The sequence below is a fragment of the Hetaerina americana genome, unplaced genomic scaffold, assembly GCF_022747635.1.
Source record: "Hetaerina americana unplaced genomic scaffold, ioHetAmer1.1.p SCAF_2, whole genome shotgun sequence".
NCBI lineage: Eukaryota > Metazoa > Arthropoda > Insecta > Odonata > Calopterygidae > Hetaerina > Hetaerina americana.
The window spans coordinates 95210882-95230217 of NW_027286763.1; the positions used below are offsets into that span (position 1 = coordinate 95210882).

A 19336-nucleotide genomic window follows, 5' to 3' on the forward strand; every position below is an offset into this window, starting at 1 on the left:
GTCTCTCGAACTCGCCCAAAATATCGTTAGTAACCTGGCCCAAATTACGAATATAACACTACCTTTTCTTTTCCCTAGTATTATTTTCACTGACACATGCCGTTTAATACCGTACATTTACCTTCTGTTTTGGGGTGATCAATTGATTGGGTAAATAACTGTTTGCCAAGGAAACCTGTTTGATTTTACTTACTTCTCTATTAAAATCCTTTTTACAAAGCGGTTCATTGAGAACCTAATGGATGAAAGAATGAAAGGCCACAGTTTTATATAAGTAACTAATGCCTTGAGTCAGCTGATATAACGTGATCCGCATTTGTTTGTTTGCGATAAGTAGGAAATGTGGCGATTATTCTCCAGCGTATTTTGCAAATTTAAGATGAGAGATTTGAATTTTTTCACAATAAAATAAAATTATTTTGGTTGAATGTCGCTGAAACCTTTGAGAAATTGTCTTGCTTGCGATCCGTCCCATTCTGTAAAATCAGTGTAGAATATCGTGAACATATATATGCCAAGCAATTAATAACCAAGTTTAACAAATTATGTCCAAAGTTAAAAATTTGTTTATTTATAAATCATGCATAAAAACTTAAGCGAGGGAGCAATCAGAGAATCAGGCCAAGTATGATTATGAAAATTTTCATTAAAAAGGAAATAATTTTATGATACCCATAAAGTTAAAAAAGTAGAACTTATTGTAAGAAGCTGAAGATGTGTATTTCATGACTACATTGCTGTCGAGAGCGGATGTTGCGTTACCTCTTTTTACCAGCGACGCAACTAGGATACACTGTAATCAAATCAGTGAAGGTTTTATTTTCGTGGAAAAACCCTAAACAGCATGACCCGCAGCTGCGTAGCTTATGGTTTGCAATATGCTGTTGTGGTGATAGGGGAGCAAACAGATGTTATGAAATCCCATAGTCAAGAACATTTACATTGAATGAACTGAATTTTACAGTGCATTGCAATTCTTTTATATTTAAAAATGAAATCTCTCGTTTTCTCGCATTTATTTCCGTACAGATATACAAGAGTTTGTATGTACTTACAAAAATCACTTTTACTATCCATTTAAATTTACAGGATAGAAAATCCTGGTTATTTTTAGGGAAATCATGCATGGTCTTCTGCTGCTTCTGAGACTTCTAATATATTAATAGACCTTAATGTATGGACTTCTATATACATTATTCCTCATGCCTTGAAAGAATCACCTCGACCAAATTCGCTGTTCATCATGTTTTAAGACTTTTCGTAGACCGGGATATCCAAGGTATCACCTTATATTTGAACCCGGGACTTTTCATTCAGCGACAATATCCTTCCACTAAATGCCATCTAATAACCAGGTCATCTAATCCAACCGGTTTAATAAATTAAATCGTCAAATCACCTGTCAAATCGGTGGCTTTTATCAAGCATTGCACCTTTATTGAAATTGAATTTTCCGCGCAAACTTATGCCAACATATTTTAATTTGATATTAGGTACTATCAAATAGTTTCAAAACAGTAAAATCAGTTTTATGTCGATATTGTTTCCTACCTTAGCACATGAATTAACCTCAGGCTTAATCATTCTGACATCCTCATCGATACATTGTTTCTCTGCTTTCAGTTAAGTTTTAACCCTTTATAAATCATGTCATGCTCAATACTCTTTTAGTCATTTTTAAATAAATTTGAAATATTTTATATCTGATTAAAAGTTCGACCAAAATCTAACGAAGTATGTTTCACGAATATCTCTCTCTCTCTCTCTTGGTATATTTTTCCTTCAGTTTTCATTCTCTTTATTGTTAGATTGAATAGAAAACGTGATTAATTTGACTTGCAAATTAGTATTAGTTGCATACAGGTACATGTATTGTACTGTACATGGGCATCACCATCTTAAAAGGTCTCGCAAACATGCATCGATAATTATTTCATTTGAAAGTTGCTGCTCGATCCAATTTTTCATATCATATAGTTTTCATGGTTAGCTCCCAATGATATTATGAAAAGATGTTACATTTGTTTTCTAACTTCATCTTAAACCGTATTATTTTTCCAGAATTTGTTTTTATTTTAAATTCGAAGAACTTCATGTGACCTAGGAAGTATTCAAAGAGACACTAAGATTTAACCCACTATAAAAAAAATGGCAAAATATTTTCCTCAAGAGTAGTAATTTTCTTCCTTAAGGGTTTTTACTTCGAACAATTATGATGCAATATGACCAAGTCACTATTTCATTAATCATGCAGAAGATAAATTTAAATCTCCTCTGTACGCTTCCACTTTGAAAGGTTTTACATTTTGTCTCATGTATTATTAACTTCACACATCATTGTATAAGAATTGTGTACTGGAAAGCCCAGCTACTATATTTAACTCTGTGGTGACAAAGGTGGTTTTTCCAAATGAAGTCAATTTGGAAATGAATTATCAGTTCCCTTGAAATCACTCAGTAGGCCTCCATTATGCGGAACCTTTTGTTGAAATAGAAGGGAAGTGTGATACGTATTTGTATTTTTTCGTCATAAACTATTCAAGCCTCTATTCCCTGGGCTTCGTCCTTTTATATTGCTTTCGCTTCTTCCTTCATTTCGGTTTTTTCCTCGACGAGTGATGGCTCGCTCTTGTTGATCCGGTTTTTAGGCGAGTATGTTCCTCACTAGCCTAACCCACACTGTGTTTAAAATAAATATTGGCAGTCCATTTCCGTGTTCTTTCCTCCTGAGGCTACGCACAAACATTAATCGTATCGTGAACAACCTGCTTTGTTAGTTACTGGCCACAAAAATCAACCCCAAAGTTGGTTTTGACGGGTGCGGGTTGATTCCCCCTCGACTAAGCCTCAAGGCATGTGAAATTCACGAATTCCTCATTGTTTGCCAGTTCCCCTCCCTATGCCACCATTCGGTTTTCCAATAAAAAATCTCACTTATCCAGAAAATCGCACGGCTGGGATTTAAGTTGAGGTTGTTCAAAATCATTGCCAGGGCAATACCACTTGCCAGGGAATGCTTTTGGGCAACCTCTATTACGAAATAAATTTGCAAATCTGGGGCTCACCTTTCAATACACAAATTTTCTGCCCACTAGTTTCCCCTTTTAGTGTTATACTACTCCCCAAAAAGAATGATCTTAAATATAGATAATTAAAATTAATTTAAAAAAGGCCCTTCAAAGCCGTCTGGTGCTGGATTTCTGGTTTAAATTACGTAGAAAAATTCATATTTGCATTGAGCAACTTTGATCGAACCACGGAATCGTATGAACAATATTCACGAAAGAAAGAAGGTAGGACTCCATTTCCAGTGCATCATTTCTGGAAAACTTATTAAACATGGCATTCATTTATTAATCATGAAGTGGGAAGACTATCCAATGAAGATAAGTTTTATGTGCTCGAAAGAAATATCTCCTGTGAATGCGTGTTGTGTACGAGCGTGAAACATTTGCCATTTGCCGCTAAACTGCCGTTGAGTGTGATTAATTTTATATCTTTTTTTTCTATCTACTTCACTTTTATTTTTTGTCTACAAGCTTTTGCCCGCATAGGGAATTCTTATCACCTTAGCTTTTATTACTCTCATTACAATGCTGCCATAGCGTATTTTCAGAATTTCTGTGCCTCACAAGTTTTATTTAATGAAATGTTTCCTAAACTTAACCTTTAATGCACCAAAGTGAAGTGGATTTTCACTAGAAAGCAATTCGTAAGCCTTAAGAAGAATGTCATTTTCATGAAACATTAATTCAACCAAGAAACACGAAGAGCCATACCAATATTATTTATGCTAAGTGTAGGATACCTATTAAAACCAGATAAAATGGTTGGATAAACAAATTGAATTTTTCATGGTTTCATAGCTGAAATATGATGGATTGGATTATTGGGTTAGTCTTGTGAGTGTAATCTAGTGAGCAGAACTCCGGGTCTCCGTTCGGCACGCTGTTTTAAGTATTGATGTTGCATTGTCCAATTTTAGATTTTTTAAATAATCCATGAAAAAGAATAGCTCAGTGATCGAAGAAGGAAATTTAATTTATAGCATCAATTGGATTAGTAACTCTATGTTCTTCCTTTTGTTATTTGTTTTTCTTTTAAAATGATAAAACTAGTTGTATATCAATGGCTGTAATATGTGCCTCTGAGATGTGTGGCAGAGGCGTTTCAGTCTTGTCGTGTTTTAAGAAAAAAGATAAATATTTTCAAAAAAAAATAGAACTAAATTTTCGCATCTCGGCGTGTTACTCTCTACAAATCCATCCTCCCTATGAATCCACTGTAGCTGATGGTGTTAGTGAACCAACCTTGATTATATATTTTCGAGTGGAGGTAATGTGGTGGTAACATGATTTCATGCGCAATTAATTTTCTGGATCATATGCTTGGTTTTAGTGTGACCGTGAATCGTGCGAATGAAGAAAGTGGTATTTACATATTTTTCTGGTGGATGCTACTTTTTTAAATTCAACTTGGTGATTTAATTTGGTGATATAATAAAAGGCATTAATAACTCCACGTCATCACAAAAACACTTGTGTGTCCTGATTATCTAAAATTGTAACTTTAACCTTTCTCACAGGTGGGATTTCATCATAATTCCTCCGGCAATCCCATCTCAACGTACTCCTCGCTCCTACCGTTTTTCATAAAACTAACTGAACTAGTTTTAACATAATCTAATGCCTTAAATAGCACTTTCTTCTATAGTTCCTGAGTACTTTTTGCATATTCCATATGTGGCCCTTTACTATGGTGAAATAACACGAGGCCAATGTCTGTAATCTCACTTCCATTTCTTTAATCTTAATTGAGGAAAAGTGTAAATATTTTAGCGGTCAGTTGAACTCCTAAGCTTGGTTAGTGTGGATCATACGTTACTGGGCTGGAATCGAGTGTAGATAATAGTGAGCTTGCTGCATATACCCCTCGATTTTGTTCCACCAGCAGTGTGAGTATTAGCAATTTAAAATGGTATACCCAAAAACATCTAGTTGCCCTAACATTCGTGAATGAAGGATAAAGGATAGGTGTAAGGCATGGCTTGAGATGTAAAGTCGGAAATACATTGATAGCAAAACCACACGAGATATATGTGGAATCAGAGCATTATCTCTAATTCACAATAATTATAATAGTTAATAAAAAATATTGTAATTAAAATAATTTTATCTTTCGAACCATCTATAGTATTACACATGTTGGTAAAAAAAATACGACAACCTGCCGAGATAGTCTCGCCAGGCAAAACATTATCTTGAACTAACAGAGAGCCATTTAAGAGTGTTGATTCTATCAGGTTGGGATAAGATTTTAGTCTCTGTGTTAATTCTGCAATTATCGGCTAAAAGGTCTGTGCGATACAAGCCTATTTATCAATTTGTGTCGGATATTACTTCGCGACAACATCCACCACTAGGCTACTGTGCGTTAGTGGCTGTTTTCTTGGATGATTTTATTCTTTCTTGACTAGAGATTATCATTGTTTTAATCATGTATTCATGATTAAAATAATGCTTTAATTTATGAATCCACCGGGCTAAAGGGGCCTTCAAAGTCCCTTAGAGAGAAGTGATTTTGGAGTCTCTCTGGAAGAGATTAAGGAGAATTTTCTCGTTCATCCAGAGTTTTCCGTCCTGGTGATTCGGTCATGCGATGATAATACGTAAACATACCGAATCCAATCACTTTCTGATTATGTAACGCAAATTTTACTTATTGTATGAAATGTGACTTATAAATAAAAATGTGATCGTATTACACCGAAAGTCGTACGAACCATGCGTATTGATAGTGCACAAAATATCTTTTGCAATTCAACAATTTCAAAGTGTAAAAATTATTTGCCTTGACCTGGATTCGAACCCGGGTCCCTCAATGGTCTGGTCGAGTAGAGGTATCCGGACTAGAATCTCGGTCAAGGCGAGTGATTTTTACACTTTGAAATTGTTTTATTTAAACGCGCATTTAGCGATGAATCTGTTAAAAGTTACTGTTGCGACATCGCCAGCTTGTAATCGGAATCGGAAGATCATCAGCCATTGAATTTCAGGTTCTATGACTAATACATAAATATCACAGCTGGAGGACGCAACTAACTGTTTTTACCTCTCCATATTACTTCTCGATGATAATTGGTTCTTGTGGAAATTTATACACTTATTTCTTTCATTCTTAAACTTTCAGCTAATCTATTTTCCTTTCCCAATTATTTAGACGGCGTTGTTACGACCATAAAAGGTCTTCCCTTTTATTAATTGATATCATTTCTCCCATTTTTTCATCGTAGGTTTTCTCTTCATTCCTCTATATTAATTCAAAGTGAATGAAGAGGGTGCGGATTTACTTTGAATTTCTTCAATTGTTGAGAATTTTTTGATTTCACTGTTGTACTTCGTGAACGCATTCATTCAATTTGATCAGTAAAATTTCAAAAAAATTAACTCGTGAAAGGAATAAATTTACAATTACGATGTCAGTAGCAATGTGAAATATCTCAAATCTCTGAGGGAGCAGTTGGGTCCTCATATCAGATGTCTGGACGGAAAGATACGCGATTCGAGTAATTGAGTTTTCATGCTTGAATTTCAATGAAAGGGGAATTATTTGGTGAATTTGGGGTGAACTTTCTAAGATTCATTTCTTACTTGTTTTGAGGATTGAATGGGTGTTACGCATTTTGGTGGTTCATCGCACTCTCAATATACATGTATACATCCTGAGACTAAATGAAAACTACAGAATAATATGTCTTGAAGATATATCTTGTGGAGGACTGAATAAGATTCTCATGACTAAAATCTTTTAAAGCACGTGTCTTTGGCGAATTAAGTGAGATGGTTTTTTCTGATTTAGAGATCCAATTAAATTAAATAACAAGTATTCAATCTTAGTTGATTGTTATTTCAACTGTCTTCAAGTCCACGTTATAATTATGATTTTGTTCATATGCCCGTAATTTGTGTAATTTTGAATCGTTCAACATGCCTTAACACAGTTATCTTCCATTTTTTATAGGTTACGGAAACTTGGCTCCAACATGCACCCTAGGACGAATACTATGCATCTTCTACGCTCTCATTGGCATCCCAATGAATGGGATATTACTTGCGACGCTCGGAGAGTTCTTCAGTAAAACGGTAAGGAGGATTTGACTAATGTTTGTGCTGACATTTAACTTATTCGTTTGAATGCGTCTGATTCTATCCGACGTGCCTGTACAGAAAGTATCTAATTTTTTTGCCAAATATGACACGTTATTTGCAACTACATGCCTTTCATTTACCTCCGACACGTGACCGTAACTCTTCGCTTAACCTGTTCTGGATGTATGTACCTTCTGTCAAACACAATTCCGATGGCTTGCTGGGTATCTTGTGGATGTAGATGAACGAAGCGATTTTGAAAATTGGCCAAATGGCACTCTATATTTATTTGTACTCCTGATATCTGCCACGAAAGGAAAATCAGGAGGTTTTGTTGGCGAAGTTCCAAATCATCTTGGATTACCGATCCGAGGATTGGATAATATCACTCCTCCCGTTCCCGTTCACTGTCTTTTCATCCAATCATAGCCCTTGATAGCCCAATCATGATAAATCTTCTGTAAGTTCTCCCCTGAACAATCCCAGCAGTCTTTAGTAAGCCATCGTGCTTCAGGATGTATCCAATTAGTGTCCCCTTTCTACTGAAAGTATATTCCATAGTCTTCTCTCTTCACTCACTCTTCAAACTAAATTGTATTTGTTACTCTGTCCATTCGTTTCATTTTCATCATTCCCCAATACACCAAATTTCCATCCCCTCCCACCTTCTCCTATCTGTATCTCCGTCCTCCTCAAATACGTAAACCTATTTTAGAAAGGTTAGTACCATATTGTATTAGTATGTGTAGCTTATTATGTTAAATCTATCCCTCGTGTTTACTTCATCGGTTATGTTTTTGCTATCAAAATCGCGAAACTTTTATGTACGAGGGTCATCCGGAAAGTAGTACCCGTTCGTGCCGCATGAAGTGCTGACGACGCGAGTAGCCGCTGGACGAGGTCAGATAGCTTCAGTGGCTTGTCTGCCTTCTCTGAGCCAAGTTGCGTGACGCTAGCATTGCCTGTGTTGTTTCTGTGATTGTTTACAATGTTTAAAAAAATTGAGAACGCCGCCAGTTGTGAAGTGAGGGCAGTGATTAAATTCCTCAATGCAAGAAACGTTCGCCCATGTGATATTCATCGCCAATTAAAGGAGGTGTATGGAGACAATGTAATGGACGAGTCGTCTGTTCGGCGGTGGTGTCGCAACTTCAACATGGGGAGGGGGAACACACACGACGATGAGCGTTCGGAGAGACCGTCTGTCATTACAGACCAACTGGTGAGCTCAGTTGACGAATTCGTGAGGAACGATCGGCGCGTCACAATTGATGACATCTGTGAGCATTTTCCCAATATTTCTCGAACAATTGTTCATGAAATTGTTAAACACCATCTGCATTATGCAAAAATTTGTGCAAGATGGGTCCCTCGCGTATCTCAATGAGCTGGCGGCGAAGGACTATGCAGCAGGAATACAGAAACTTGTCACACGTTATGACAAATGCCTTAATTTGCTTGGAGATTATGTTGAGAAGTAGTTTAAAGTATCCTCTTTCAAATAAAATTTTTTATGTTTGTTAATATTTACTTTTGTGTCTTTATTTCACGAACGGGTACTACTTTCCGGATGACCCTCGTAGTATTTTTTAATTGTATAGATGCTCGGAATTCCCCGGCCCCAAATAGATTTATATAGAAGCAGTGTCATGTGTATTGAGTATTTCAAAGACTTCATCTGGTTGTGCCAAGCCATCATCTAAATTCGGCCTGTATAGCCGAGTAAACTCGGTCCATGGAGCGGCACAAGCATATTTGAAACATTGCTGTTAAATAAACCATCGAAGGATAAAGAGCTAAGAAACCTTTCACGAAGATGGTATCACAGCAGTGATGTCATAACGCGCTTTGGACACCGTAGCTGGGACCCGAACTCTTCAATTGAAATGGAAATCAAGATTCACTGAAGATCTTCAATGTTTGTGCCCTGGCTAAATACACTTTATGCAATCCTTTCTTTTATTTTGACGGGGAAGTCAATCGAGAGTCAGAGGCCAGAGGAACCCAGTGTAGGCAGAATTTTTCAAAAGTATCGTACATCGAGTGGAGGACGCCTTCAATCGGATGCATTGAAATGTTGACCCCTTGTCGCTTTTCGCTAAATAATTACTTCTCCCAGTTTCGTCAATTCTTTCCCCGGGTTCCCCGCCACCCTTCCCCGATTCCCTTAAAATCCTACCTCCACCGAATTGTACTTACCCATCCTCAATGGCGCATGTTACCTCAGCTGTCGTTCGGCTAATGACGTGGGTACATTATTCCACTATAGTTTTAAAACGCTTAATTAGAAACACTGTGCATAATAATTCAGGAAAATATTCACACATCGCAGAGCTTGTTTAAAGTTTGCGGTTTGATTAAATACAGATAAGCCTTTATACGAGAAAATTTAATTATATACGGTGAGTCTTCCTTTTTATATAACTATTGAGCTACCATCAAGATGTGCTCTCTCTCTAATCAATCAAATAATTCTGGATAATCAGGTGATATTGTGTAGTAACCAAGAACCACGAAATATCACAAAAAGAGCGATTCCACAAGTTAAATATTTACGAGGGTGGTTCAATAAGTATCCGTGTTTGACGACAAAGGGTGTTCCTGAGGGAAGTTTATGTTATCATCGTGTGCTGCCATCTATCAAACGACGGTGGAACAAATTTCAGACTGATTTAAAGATTAGTTTGGATTTGGCAGCCATTCGAGGAAGACGTGTTTTGTGATTTTCGCTAAGATGGAAAAAGAGCAGTATCGTTCGGTAATTCTCTTTTTGTTTTTGGATGGGAAGAAATGCGAGGAGATAAAAGTTGGATGCTATTTGTGGGGACACTTCGCCAGCTATGACCACAGTTATATATTGGTTCAACGAATTTAAACGTCGGCGAACATCTGTTTTTGGTGAGGAGCGACCAGGACGCCCGGTAGACGTGGTTACCGAGGAAATCATTCAAAAAGTCCACGCCATGATTCTCGCTGATCGACGAACGAAAGTGCGCGAAGTAGCAGAGGCCGTGGGTGTGTCGAGTGGAATGGCAATTAATATTTTACATGATAAGTTGGCGATGAGAAAATTGTCTGGCCGATGGGTGCCGCGATTGCTCGGAGTTGTCGCCGCCAAACTGCATGAACTACGTCATTAATTGCTGTCGCACCCTCCGTATTCACCCCATCTGGCTCCCTGCGAATTTTTCTTATTCCCTAACACGAAGAAATCTCTCGCGGTAAAAAAATTTAGCTCAAACGAGGAAGCTATCGCCGAGACAGAGGCGTATTTTGGAGAGTTCGACAAATCCTATTTTTTGTAGGGGTTAAAAAAATGGCCGGAACGTTGGGAGAAGTGTATCTTTTTAAAAGGGGACTATGTTGAAAAATAAAAAAAATGCTTTTGAAAAAATGGTTTCTTCATTTCTAACACGGGTACTTATTGAACCGCCCTCGTATTATGATGTTGGTTTCGCTGATTACAGCATATGATGCTTTCTTGTTGTGATCTGTTCTATTCAATCGACATGCAACCAGCTGGAAAAATTCTTTTTGATGGTGTAGTGTGGAATTAAAATGACCTCAGCTGTCAATCGTCTCCCGTATTGACTACCAGAATAGCTCCACGGTGGGATGGATTCTCGGTTCCCCTGGGGCCGAGCTGCCGCCCGCCCCTCCGCAACGAAAACGACGGTCCTCCTCTCACGTCTCATTGGCCTCCGTTTGCGAAACGCAGCGGAGGGGGCACGTGCCTCCACGGACGATTTGTCCGTCGTCTACCGCCGTACGTTCATCCGGCCGGGCGTCGTGACTCGCTTTCCAAAGGGAACGGGAGAGGAGGGAGGGGAATGGATGAGGGGGAGAGATCATTCGGACGACAATCGAGAGAGCGCCGAAGGATGCTCTTTGACCCCATTTCTTCTTGGAAGCGCGAGGGTGTACTCGCGGGGAGAAGACGCGCCTCCCTCGAAAGTTGCCCAAAGGAGAGAGAGGCGAGTGCGGGGGTGGCAAGTGCCGAGGTGGTCGAACCCGGGAGAGCTTAACGGTGGAGTTGCGGCGCTCTACACGCCAAATCCCCGTGAGAAACGGTCGATTGCTCAACGGCGATTAAAATATCCTCGTTATCAAAAAATTTCATCACGTTGTATTCACCTTTTTTTTTCTCAATTTGGCCGCGTTGAACTTTTGCGTACATACCAAATAAGTGTAATCATATAGATTTAAGATTTTATCTATTACATTTGTTCCTTTGACATTACAATATTAAACGTTGAAAATACTTAATCCTTCACAATTTCAAACTGTCATCGTTTATACATTTTATTTTTAGACTTTGTGGTGACCAATTAAACATTGAAACGTTAGCATTTGAATAATGTGTCTCTTACTGAATCCGTCAAAATATATTGGTGCCATAATGTACCTTCTCTAGGGTCTGACGTGAAGACAATTCCTAATGGGATATCTTTGCGGTGATATTCCTACAAACCATCAAACATTTCAAATGTCTTAGCAATTATTAGGTGCGTTTCGTTTAAATAATAAAATAGTATATTTGAGAAGAGTGACTAATCCACTCTAAATTTAATCTCAACCTTTAAAATTAATAAGTAAATGATACACATCGTTTCTGATAATTATTTCTTTGTAATTTTGAAGTAGTGAACCAAGTGATTTGGAAGTAATCTTAACTATTTTTATGTTGCCAAAACTTCATGTTTTTCATATTTTTTTGTTTCCTCTTCGATTCACATCATCCTGTGGGAAATTTAACAAGAAATATTTTTCACGATTGGCCCCTGCCGGTCAAATGGCCGGGTGATTTGCGGCGTCTTTATTTGGCCAGCGTATTCACCGTCCTCCAGTTTGTTTCTTGGAATCATGTTTTCAAAGACATAAAAATTAATCGTATAAAGTAATACCCACCTCGCTAAGGAATGGCAATTATTCTTTTAATGTAAAATAGATTTATTGATCAGTATTTCCAGACGGCAATTTTATATTTTACAATCTTGTCGAATAAAGTCAACGAACACTCAGCCTTGTCTTCTACACATGTGTGCAATCGGTCATTTATGCACTTGCTTGTGAGGGACGCTTGAAGGTTATTACTATTTCCGATTAAAAATACGAGACTTGACTCTTTTTAAGGACCCTTACAGACTGCTCAATGCGGAGGTGCAAACTGGAAGATTGTGACTCTTTACGATGTGAAATCTCAGACCCATTAATAGTTTCAGATCGCGTCAAAATTTCCTGTCTCATGGTTCCTTTACCTAATTATATTGTGTATTGCAAATGATTTATCATGCCATTGGCTTGCTTGGATCACGCGCACTCACCGTTTATTTTCTCTTTGGCAGTTCCTCCGCGCTCACCACCGCTACAAGGAGCATCACTACGAGAGTCGGATATCCCTCATCACGGACATCATCCTCTACCTCATCCCCGGCTTCATCCTATTCATCTTCCTTCCCGCTGGAATCTTCGTTGTGTTCGAGGGGTGGCCGTATGACGTGGCTGTTTACTACGCCTTCGTGACGCTCACCACCATCGGTTTCGGGGACTATGTCGCCGGTGAGTCCACCTCACCTAACATCCCCGACCTAATTCGGGTTTACCCAAAGGAGTAAAAGGATTTCCTCCTCCGTTTCGAACTCCATTTACCTGCAAAATCAGGTGAAAACGGGACACTCTCGAAATCGAGAGAATTTTGAGCCATTCCTGAGTAAAGCCTAATTTTCATAGCCGATCGATTTTTTTGTCTCCTGGCTGAGGATCTTTTAGCTCGCGAAAACTTCGCACATACTTTTTCATATTCAAGTATGGCCACGTTGACACGGTGGACGATTTACGACAAATGTTATCATTAATTCCCGGACTCTATGGCTAGGTTGACCAGTAATTTACCATACCGAATTGCTTATTTAATTCCATAGCGCCGCTGGTTATGTTTATTAGGCATGATGAATATTAGTCTGTCACAATAATTCGCTCTTTATTTCGCTTAATTGTCAATTTTCAAATTTTAGACGCTCAAAGCTAAAAACATTTATAAATAGGGAATGGAAAAATGCTAATAGATCATGTATGGCAAAAGAAATTCACGTTCCATCATTGATGAAAACATTGGAGTGAGTTCACATATCCGGAACATAATAAAATTATCAGATTCTCAGGAGAATGGGAACGGGACCAGCGGATATAAATCTTTGGGAAAAAAGTACTTTAACAATACTTAAGAAGCTATTCAGTAAGTATAAAAAGTCGTGACAATCATGTCGGTGCTCGGCAAAGTGGCTTCTTCAGATAATGCCTGCCATAAGATTGTCGCATTTGATAGAAGTCGCATTGATTAATTTGTTCCCCATTGTTTTCCACCTCAGACGCTTCACGCCGACGGCGCTCCTCTTCAAATGGTCTTATCGCTCATGATCGCTTCTTGCAAAATACTCATTGTGACTTTCGCTGTAACATCTCGAGAGTTTTCCTCTTGGGTTCGTAATCATGTGTAAATATCCATGTATTTATAAAATAGAATTTGTTTTGATATTATGAAATCAGCCATCACTGAGGATCCATTGTTACGATCTCATTTGTGGAGTTGGCCTTTCACGATTGGAAGCCTGTGGTGTGTAGGGAAGCAACAGCTAGTTGTTCGCATGAAATGCTCCCGCTTGATAATTATTCTTGTTGGTATTTGATGTGGAATTCTTAAGTTATTCTTCCCTGAATATCATATTTCAAGAATGAGTACAGAAATATTAACCGAACATTGTCATCGAAATTAACGGCAATTATCGGAAAATTAGGGAAACGAGGAAAGGGATCCCAAAGGGAGGAAGGAAGGGGTCTCCTTGTAGACTGGGATGTTGGGTTTTGTTTTGTTCAGAGAAACAAAATAATTACTTGATAGTTGTGTCCATCCATATATGCATGCCTACATATATATATATATATATATATATATATATATATATATATATATATATATATATATATATATATCGATGATAAGGAAAAACTGACACGAGCACAATAATGGGACGGCACAATAGAACACAAATAGAATAGCAACATTTAAAAGGACACTCACACGGTAAATTGTTCGAGCTTTCCCCCTTCTCAGAGGCCTTCTTCAAGTAAGACTCACTTGAAGAAGCCCTCTGAGAAGGCCGAAAGCTCGAACAATTTACCGTGTATCATTTTAAATGTTGCTGTTCTATTTGTGTTCTATTGTGCCGTCCCATTATATATATATATATATATATATATATATATATATATATATATATATATATATATATATAATAAATTGGACAGCAACAAACAATATAGAAACACACAAAAAGATCTTTATCTTCCGATGAAGACGGAGCAGAATTCCGTCGAAATGATCAAGAAATAACGTGGGAGTGATCTTTTGTGTGTTTCTGTATTGTTTGTTGCTGTCCAATTTATTATTTGGCACTTCCGTGTTACGTCGACGAAATTATCTATATATATATATATATATATATATATATATATATATATATATATATATATATATATATACATTGGGATATGCCAAACGCTAGTCCTTAAACTAGTCCTATACTATATATTTATATTTATATATATATATATATACACCCCGGGCTGAACCAAGCCCACTGAATGCATCATATGGCTGCCTACATATCCCCCCCCTTGTTCATTTCCTATTGGTCCCTTACCTCTCCTTCCCCAACCTCTCCCCCGCACACGTCCTCTCCGCTCTTCCCCGCGAACGCCATTCTGAAGACGACAGCCGAGCTGTCGAAACGTCAAATAAAATATTGTGAGTGTCGTTTCTTTGTCTCTATATTCTACAAATCTACATGTGTTTATATATATATATATATATATATATATATAATTATATATATATATAAATAATGGGCTGACACAATATAACACAAATAGAATAGAATAGCAACATTTAAAAGGACACTCACACGTAAATTGTTCGAGCTTTCGGCCCTCTCAGAGGCCTTCTTCAAGTGAGACAGTCTCACTTGAAGAAGGCCTCTGAGAGGACCGAAAGCTCGAACAATTTACTGTGTGAGTGTCCTTTTAAATGTTGCTATTCTATTCTATTTGTGTTATATTGTGTCAGCCCATTATTGTGCCGCTCGTGTGAGTTTTTTCCGTACAATCGTTATGTATATATATATATATATATATATATATATATATATATATATATATATATATTATAGCTATAAAGCTATAGCTATGTAATTATTAGCGGAAGTTTGAGGACTAGTGTTTGGTATATCCCTGTGTTTTATATGTGTATATAGTATACCGATACACACACACACACACACACACACACACACACACACACATATATATATATATATATATATATATATATATATATATATATATATATATATATATAACCATAAACACAGTAATCAACCCGAAGGTCGGTTTGGTAGGTGATGGTAGAGTTCACCCAGTACTAAGCCAGATGGCGTGTGAAATTCACACATCATGGTAGGGGGGCCAGTTCCTTTTCCTGTGCCGGTTATGGTTTCCCAGGAATAGCTAGTGGAAAAACCACATAGCTTGGGTGGAGCTGCAGGTGCCCAGTGACTTGCCCGGGAATCGAACCCGGAACCCTCCGGTCAGTAGTCCAACGCTCTACGCCCGGACTACCGCGACCCACACACACACGCTAACATACACACACACCCTAACACATTCAAGCACTGATATACGAGTATGTATATATATTTATATAATTATGTATATTTACACATATTCTTTCTGGATACTTCTTTCCACAGTATCTCTCAAGCTTACTAATGTAAGAAAACCCGAGAGGGAGCGGCACCCCGCGAATAATCCAAAGGATTTTGATTTGATTTACAGTATATGCACTGACGTTGTACTCGTATCCATGGGGCATAAGGTTAGTGGTCAAGTTGGTTCATCCCTAATGTGTGAAATGACCTCAACTGTCTGAGCCAATAAAAACCAGTACTTCTCGCAATCAAAGGAACCCATTCTATGACGTTGCATTATGATTTACCGCGGGGTATGATTCATCTGAAGAATGTTACATCAGTGAAAGATTTGGTGGATGGTCGACGGAGGGGAGATCTCTCAGATTTATGCAATAGAAAAAGTAGATGCGTTGAATGTTACGCAATAGATGTTTTGAGTGAAAAAATTAATCAAGTGTTTTGTTTGGATAACTTATAAGATACTAAAACAGTTTCTGGCGTCACTTGATGGAAACTCTTCATATTGAACTTAAAATTAAACCACTTCGCTTTTCCACATAAATTTTTTTTTATGTGGAAAAGCGAAGTGGTTTAATGTTACGTTCAATTATAAGAAACTACCCGAAAGACAGTATCGGCCTAAATGCAAGGGGTTTTCTCCCCTAAGTTATCAATCTGGAACGTTGGATTCGCCTTGCAATTTAACTCATATTATGGATCAATTCATATTATATGTTTTATAAAAATCTTTAAGATTGTTTGGCACATAGAGTTTTTTAATTTTTACCGTATATAAGTCTTTCCCACAAATACCTACCCCATCCTTTATTTTATCAATCGATTTAATTGATTTATCTCAGTTCCATTTCAATTCGTCCCAGTCCCAGATTGATTCGAAGCCCTTTGATTCAAATTTGTTCAATGATTTATTTAAAATTTTACTGTTGGAATTGTGTTTTTAGGCATCGGAATGTGTAGGAACGTAATGGAATGTAAGGTACCATGTGTGACTTGATTACATTCTCCTCTTTCAAATACTCATCCATAAACGGGCCTTTCTTGATTTTGGTACCTCTAATATCCCATTTATGGAGAGTTTGCTGTACTCAATGAAAATTGGTGCACAATAATTCTGCAGAACTGAAATGCGACAATTTTACCGTATAAAAATCAGTCCCCTAGACCGAGATTCGAACCAGGATTCTCCGGTGTCTGGCCGAGTGTTTTAAGCCAGTTAACCTTCAGAGGCGTCCTCAATAGCGTCATCGGTTAAATTATTCAATCGGATATTGACCGGGATTTGAACCCGGATCCAGGTTAAAATCCCGGTCAAAGAGAATCTTTTTCTCACGATAATTTTTGCATGTACCAGTGCACATCAGCGAGTGATTCCAATGAGGTAACTGCCGTGGCATTTCTCACACAGTTCTTTATACCTGCGGGCAAACTGAATGTAGTAAATGCTTGCCACAGGAAACTTTCGAGCGAGACAATCCAGCGCGTTGACGGGGAAGCATCTTGCATCCCTCTGAGAGGGGGAGAGGGAGGAGGGTACTTATGGGAATGTCTTGGAATCAGCCGGTCGTCCTTGGGGGCGTGCGGACACCCGCGATCCCGCGGCTGGCTCGGCGTCCGACTGACCACCTGGGGGTGCGAAGGGGAGAATGTTGGTGGGGAAGGAACGGGGGAGAAAGGGGGCGTTTGGCTGGCTTGGAGAATGAGGAAGACTCTCGATGCGTCCCCGGGTGCGCGCGGATGGAGCGACTTAACCGTCAACGACGTCTCCACGGGGGTTGGTGCACCCCACTCCATAGCAGTTGATGGCACTCGGAACGTGCTGACAGCTGGGGAAGACCTTGAAGTTCTAAATCGGTTGCTTCCGATTGGGACTGGTCAGCTGAGTCTAAATTATCGCTATTAACCAATTTTCGACTGTATTCCATACGGACATAAGAAGAAGAATTGCGATATGCAAAGAGGCTTTCCTACGAATAAGGCAATAATCATAGATACGTTGAGTAAGGATGTTTACAAAAGATCTGTCAAAACTTTGATGTAAAGCGGAGTCTTGTGCATCGATAAAACGTGGTCGTTGAGGAAAGATGATAGGCTTTTAAAATGTGGGTGGGAAGAAGAATGGGAAAGGTGAAATGGACAGAAAGGAAAAAGGACAAGGCATAGTAGGGAAGGAGAGTGAATTGTTGGGGGAAAGCCAAAAGATACAGGAAAAGCGAATGCAGAGCATTTTGATCGGCCATGGAATGTTAAAGACTGAGATAGAGAGGGCAGCGTTAGACAAAGGTGGAGATGGGGGGAAGGTTGTCTGTGTTGGACTAAATGAAGGAAGGAAGAATGTATGCGGAGTTTGAAGAACAGTTTAATGTAGTTTGGGATGTCAGATGTTTCTTGATAAATGATAAGAAGAAATTTAGGGGTAATAAGTTTGTGTTCACCCACAATCTAACTAGTCGGTGGGTGCCACCTTCCGATTGGTAGCAAAAAAATTGCAGATAAGACGTGTTTGTGCGCTGCGGGTTCCGAGACTGGCCTTGTCCAAGCAACAGGATGATGTTTGCGTGCATACTTGTTAACAGTTTAGGCTAATGTTACAGAAAGATGAGTATTTGTTTTATTCAAATATTTTTACTCCAGATGAACCTTGGCTAGATCGATTTGATCGAAGTCAAACAGAGAAAAAGTAAACATATATGTGGATATCTCAAGCATCACCTACAGCAAACTAAGTTAATGTGGTGGTTTCTACTGGGAATATAACGGTCTCATCATTTTCCGATATTCAGGGAGTGACCTTTCGGATGTCCTAGCACTCGCAACTGCATATTTAACGTGATATAGGAATGTACTGTAAATTCTTCAAGTTCATAGTAATCGCAAAATGACAAATTTCAAAACAATAGGCTGGATGATACAGCACGATAATTCACCGCCTTACATTGAAAATTTTGTTGCCTTCATATTTCTTAAGCATCAACCTTAAAAGCTGTCCTAATCCTCCCTATTATTCTGGCTTAATTTCATGTGTGTTTTTCTTGTTCCTAATGTGAAGAAACACCTTATTGGAAAGAGTTTTCATCACCAGAGGCAGGCGAACGGACTGAACATGTTTCGCCTTGCAATGGCTGTTACTGACTGAGTACTGGAGTGAAATCAATTAAATTTGTTGCTCATGGATTCACATCAAACTAGTAATAAAAAACAATTGATTATTGCTTCAATACAATAAATGATGCGAATGAAAATCGTAAGATCACCTTTGATGGACATTCCTCGTAAATGGATGCGATGGTGATGAATGTTAAAAAATTTCTATATCCACAGTGTTATTGATCCCTTGTATGGTTATTGCTCATTAATGCAATTGCCCATCAAGTGCATTGTGAGGGATGATTACGGTTTAATTGTAGATATTTCTGATGCTTGAGA

At 38.3% G+C, this 19336-nt stretch overlaps 1 protein-coding gene across 1 annotated transcript in view; it reads left to right on the top strand.

Moving 5' to 3' along the window:
* Ork1 (open rectifier K[+] channel 1) overlaps positions 1-19336 on the top strand; it is a 156050-nt gene that overhangs the window by 96664 nt on the left and 40050 nt on the right. Inside the window, exons 3-4 of the mRNA XM_071585606.1 lie at positions 7021-7142; positions 12494-12707. Coding sequence (XP_071441707.1) covers positions 7021-7142; positions 12494-12707 — 336 coding nt within the window. The remainder of the gene's footprint in view (positions 1-7020; positions 7143-12493; positions 12708-19336) is intronic.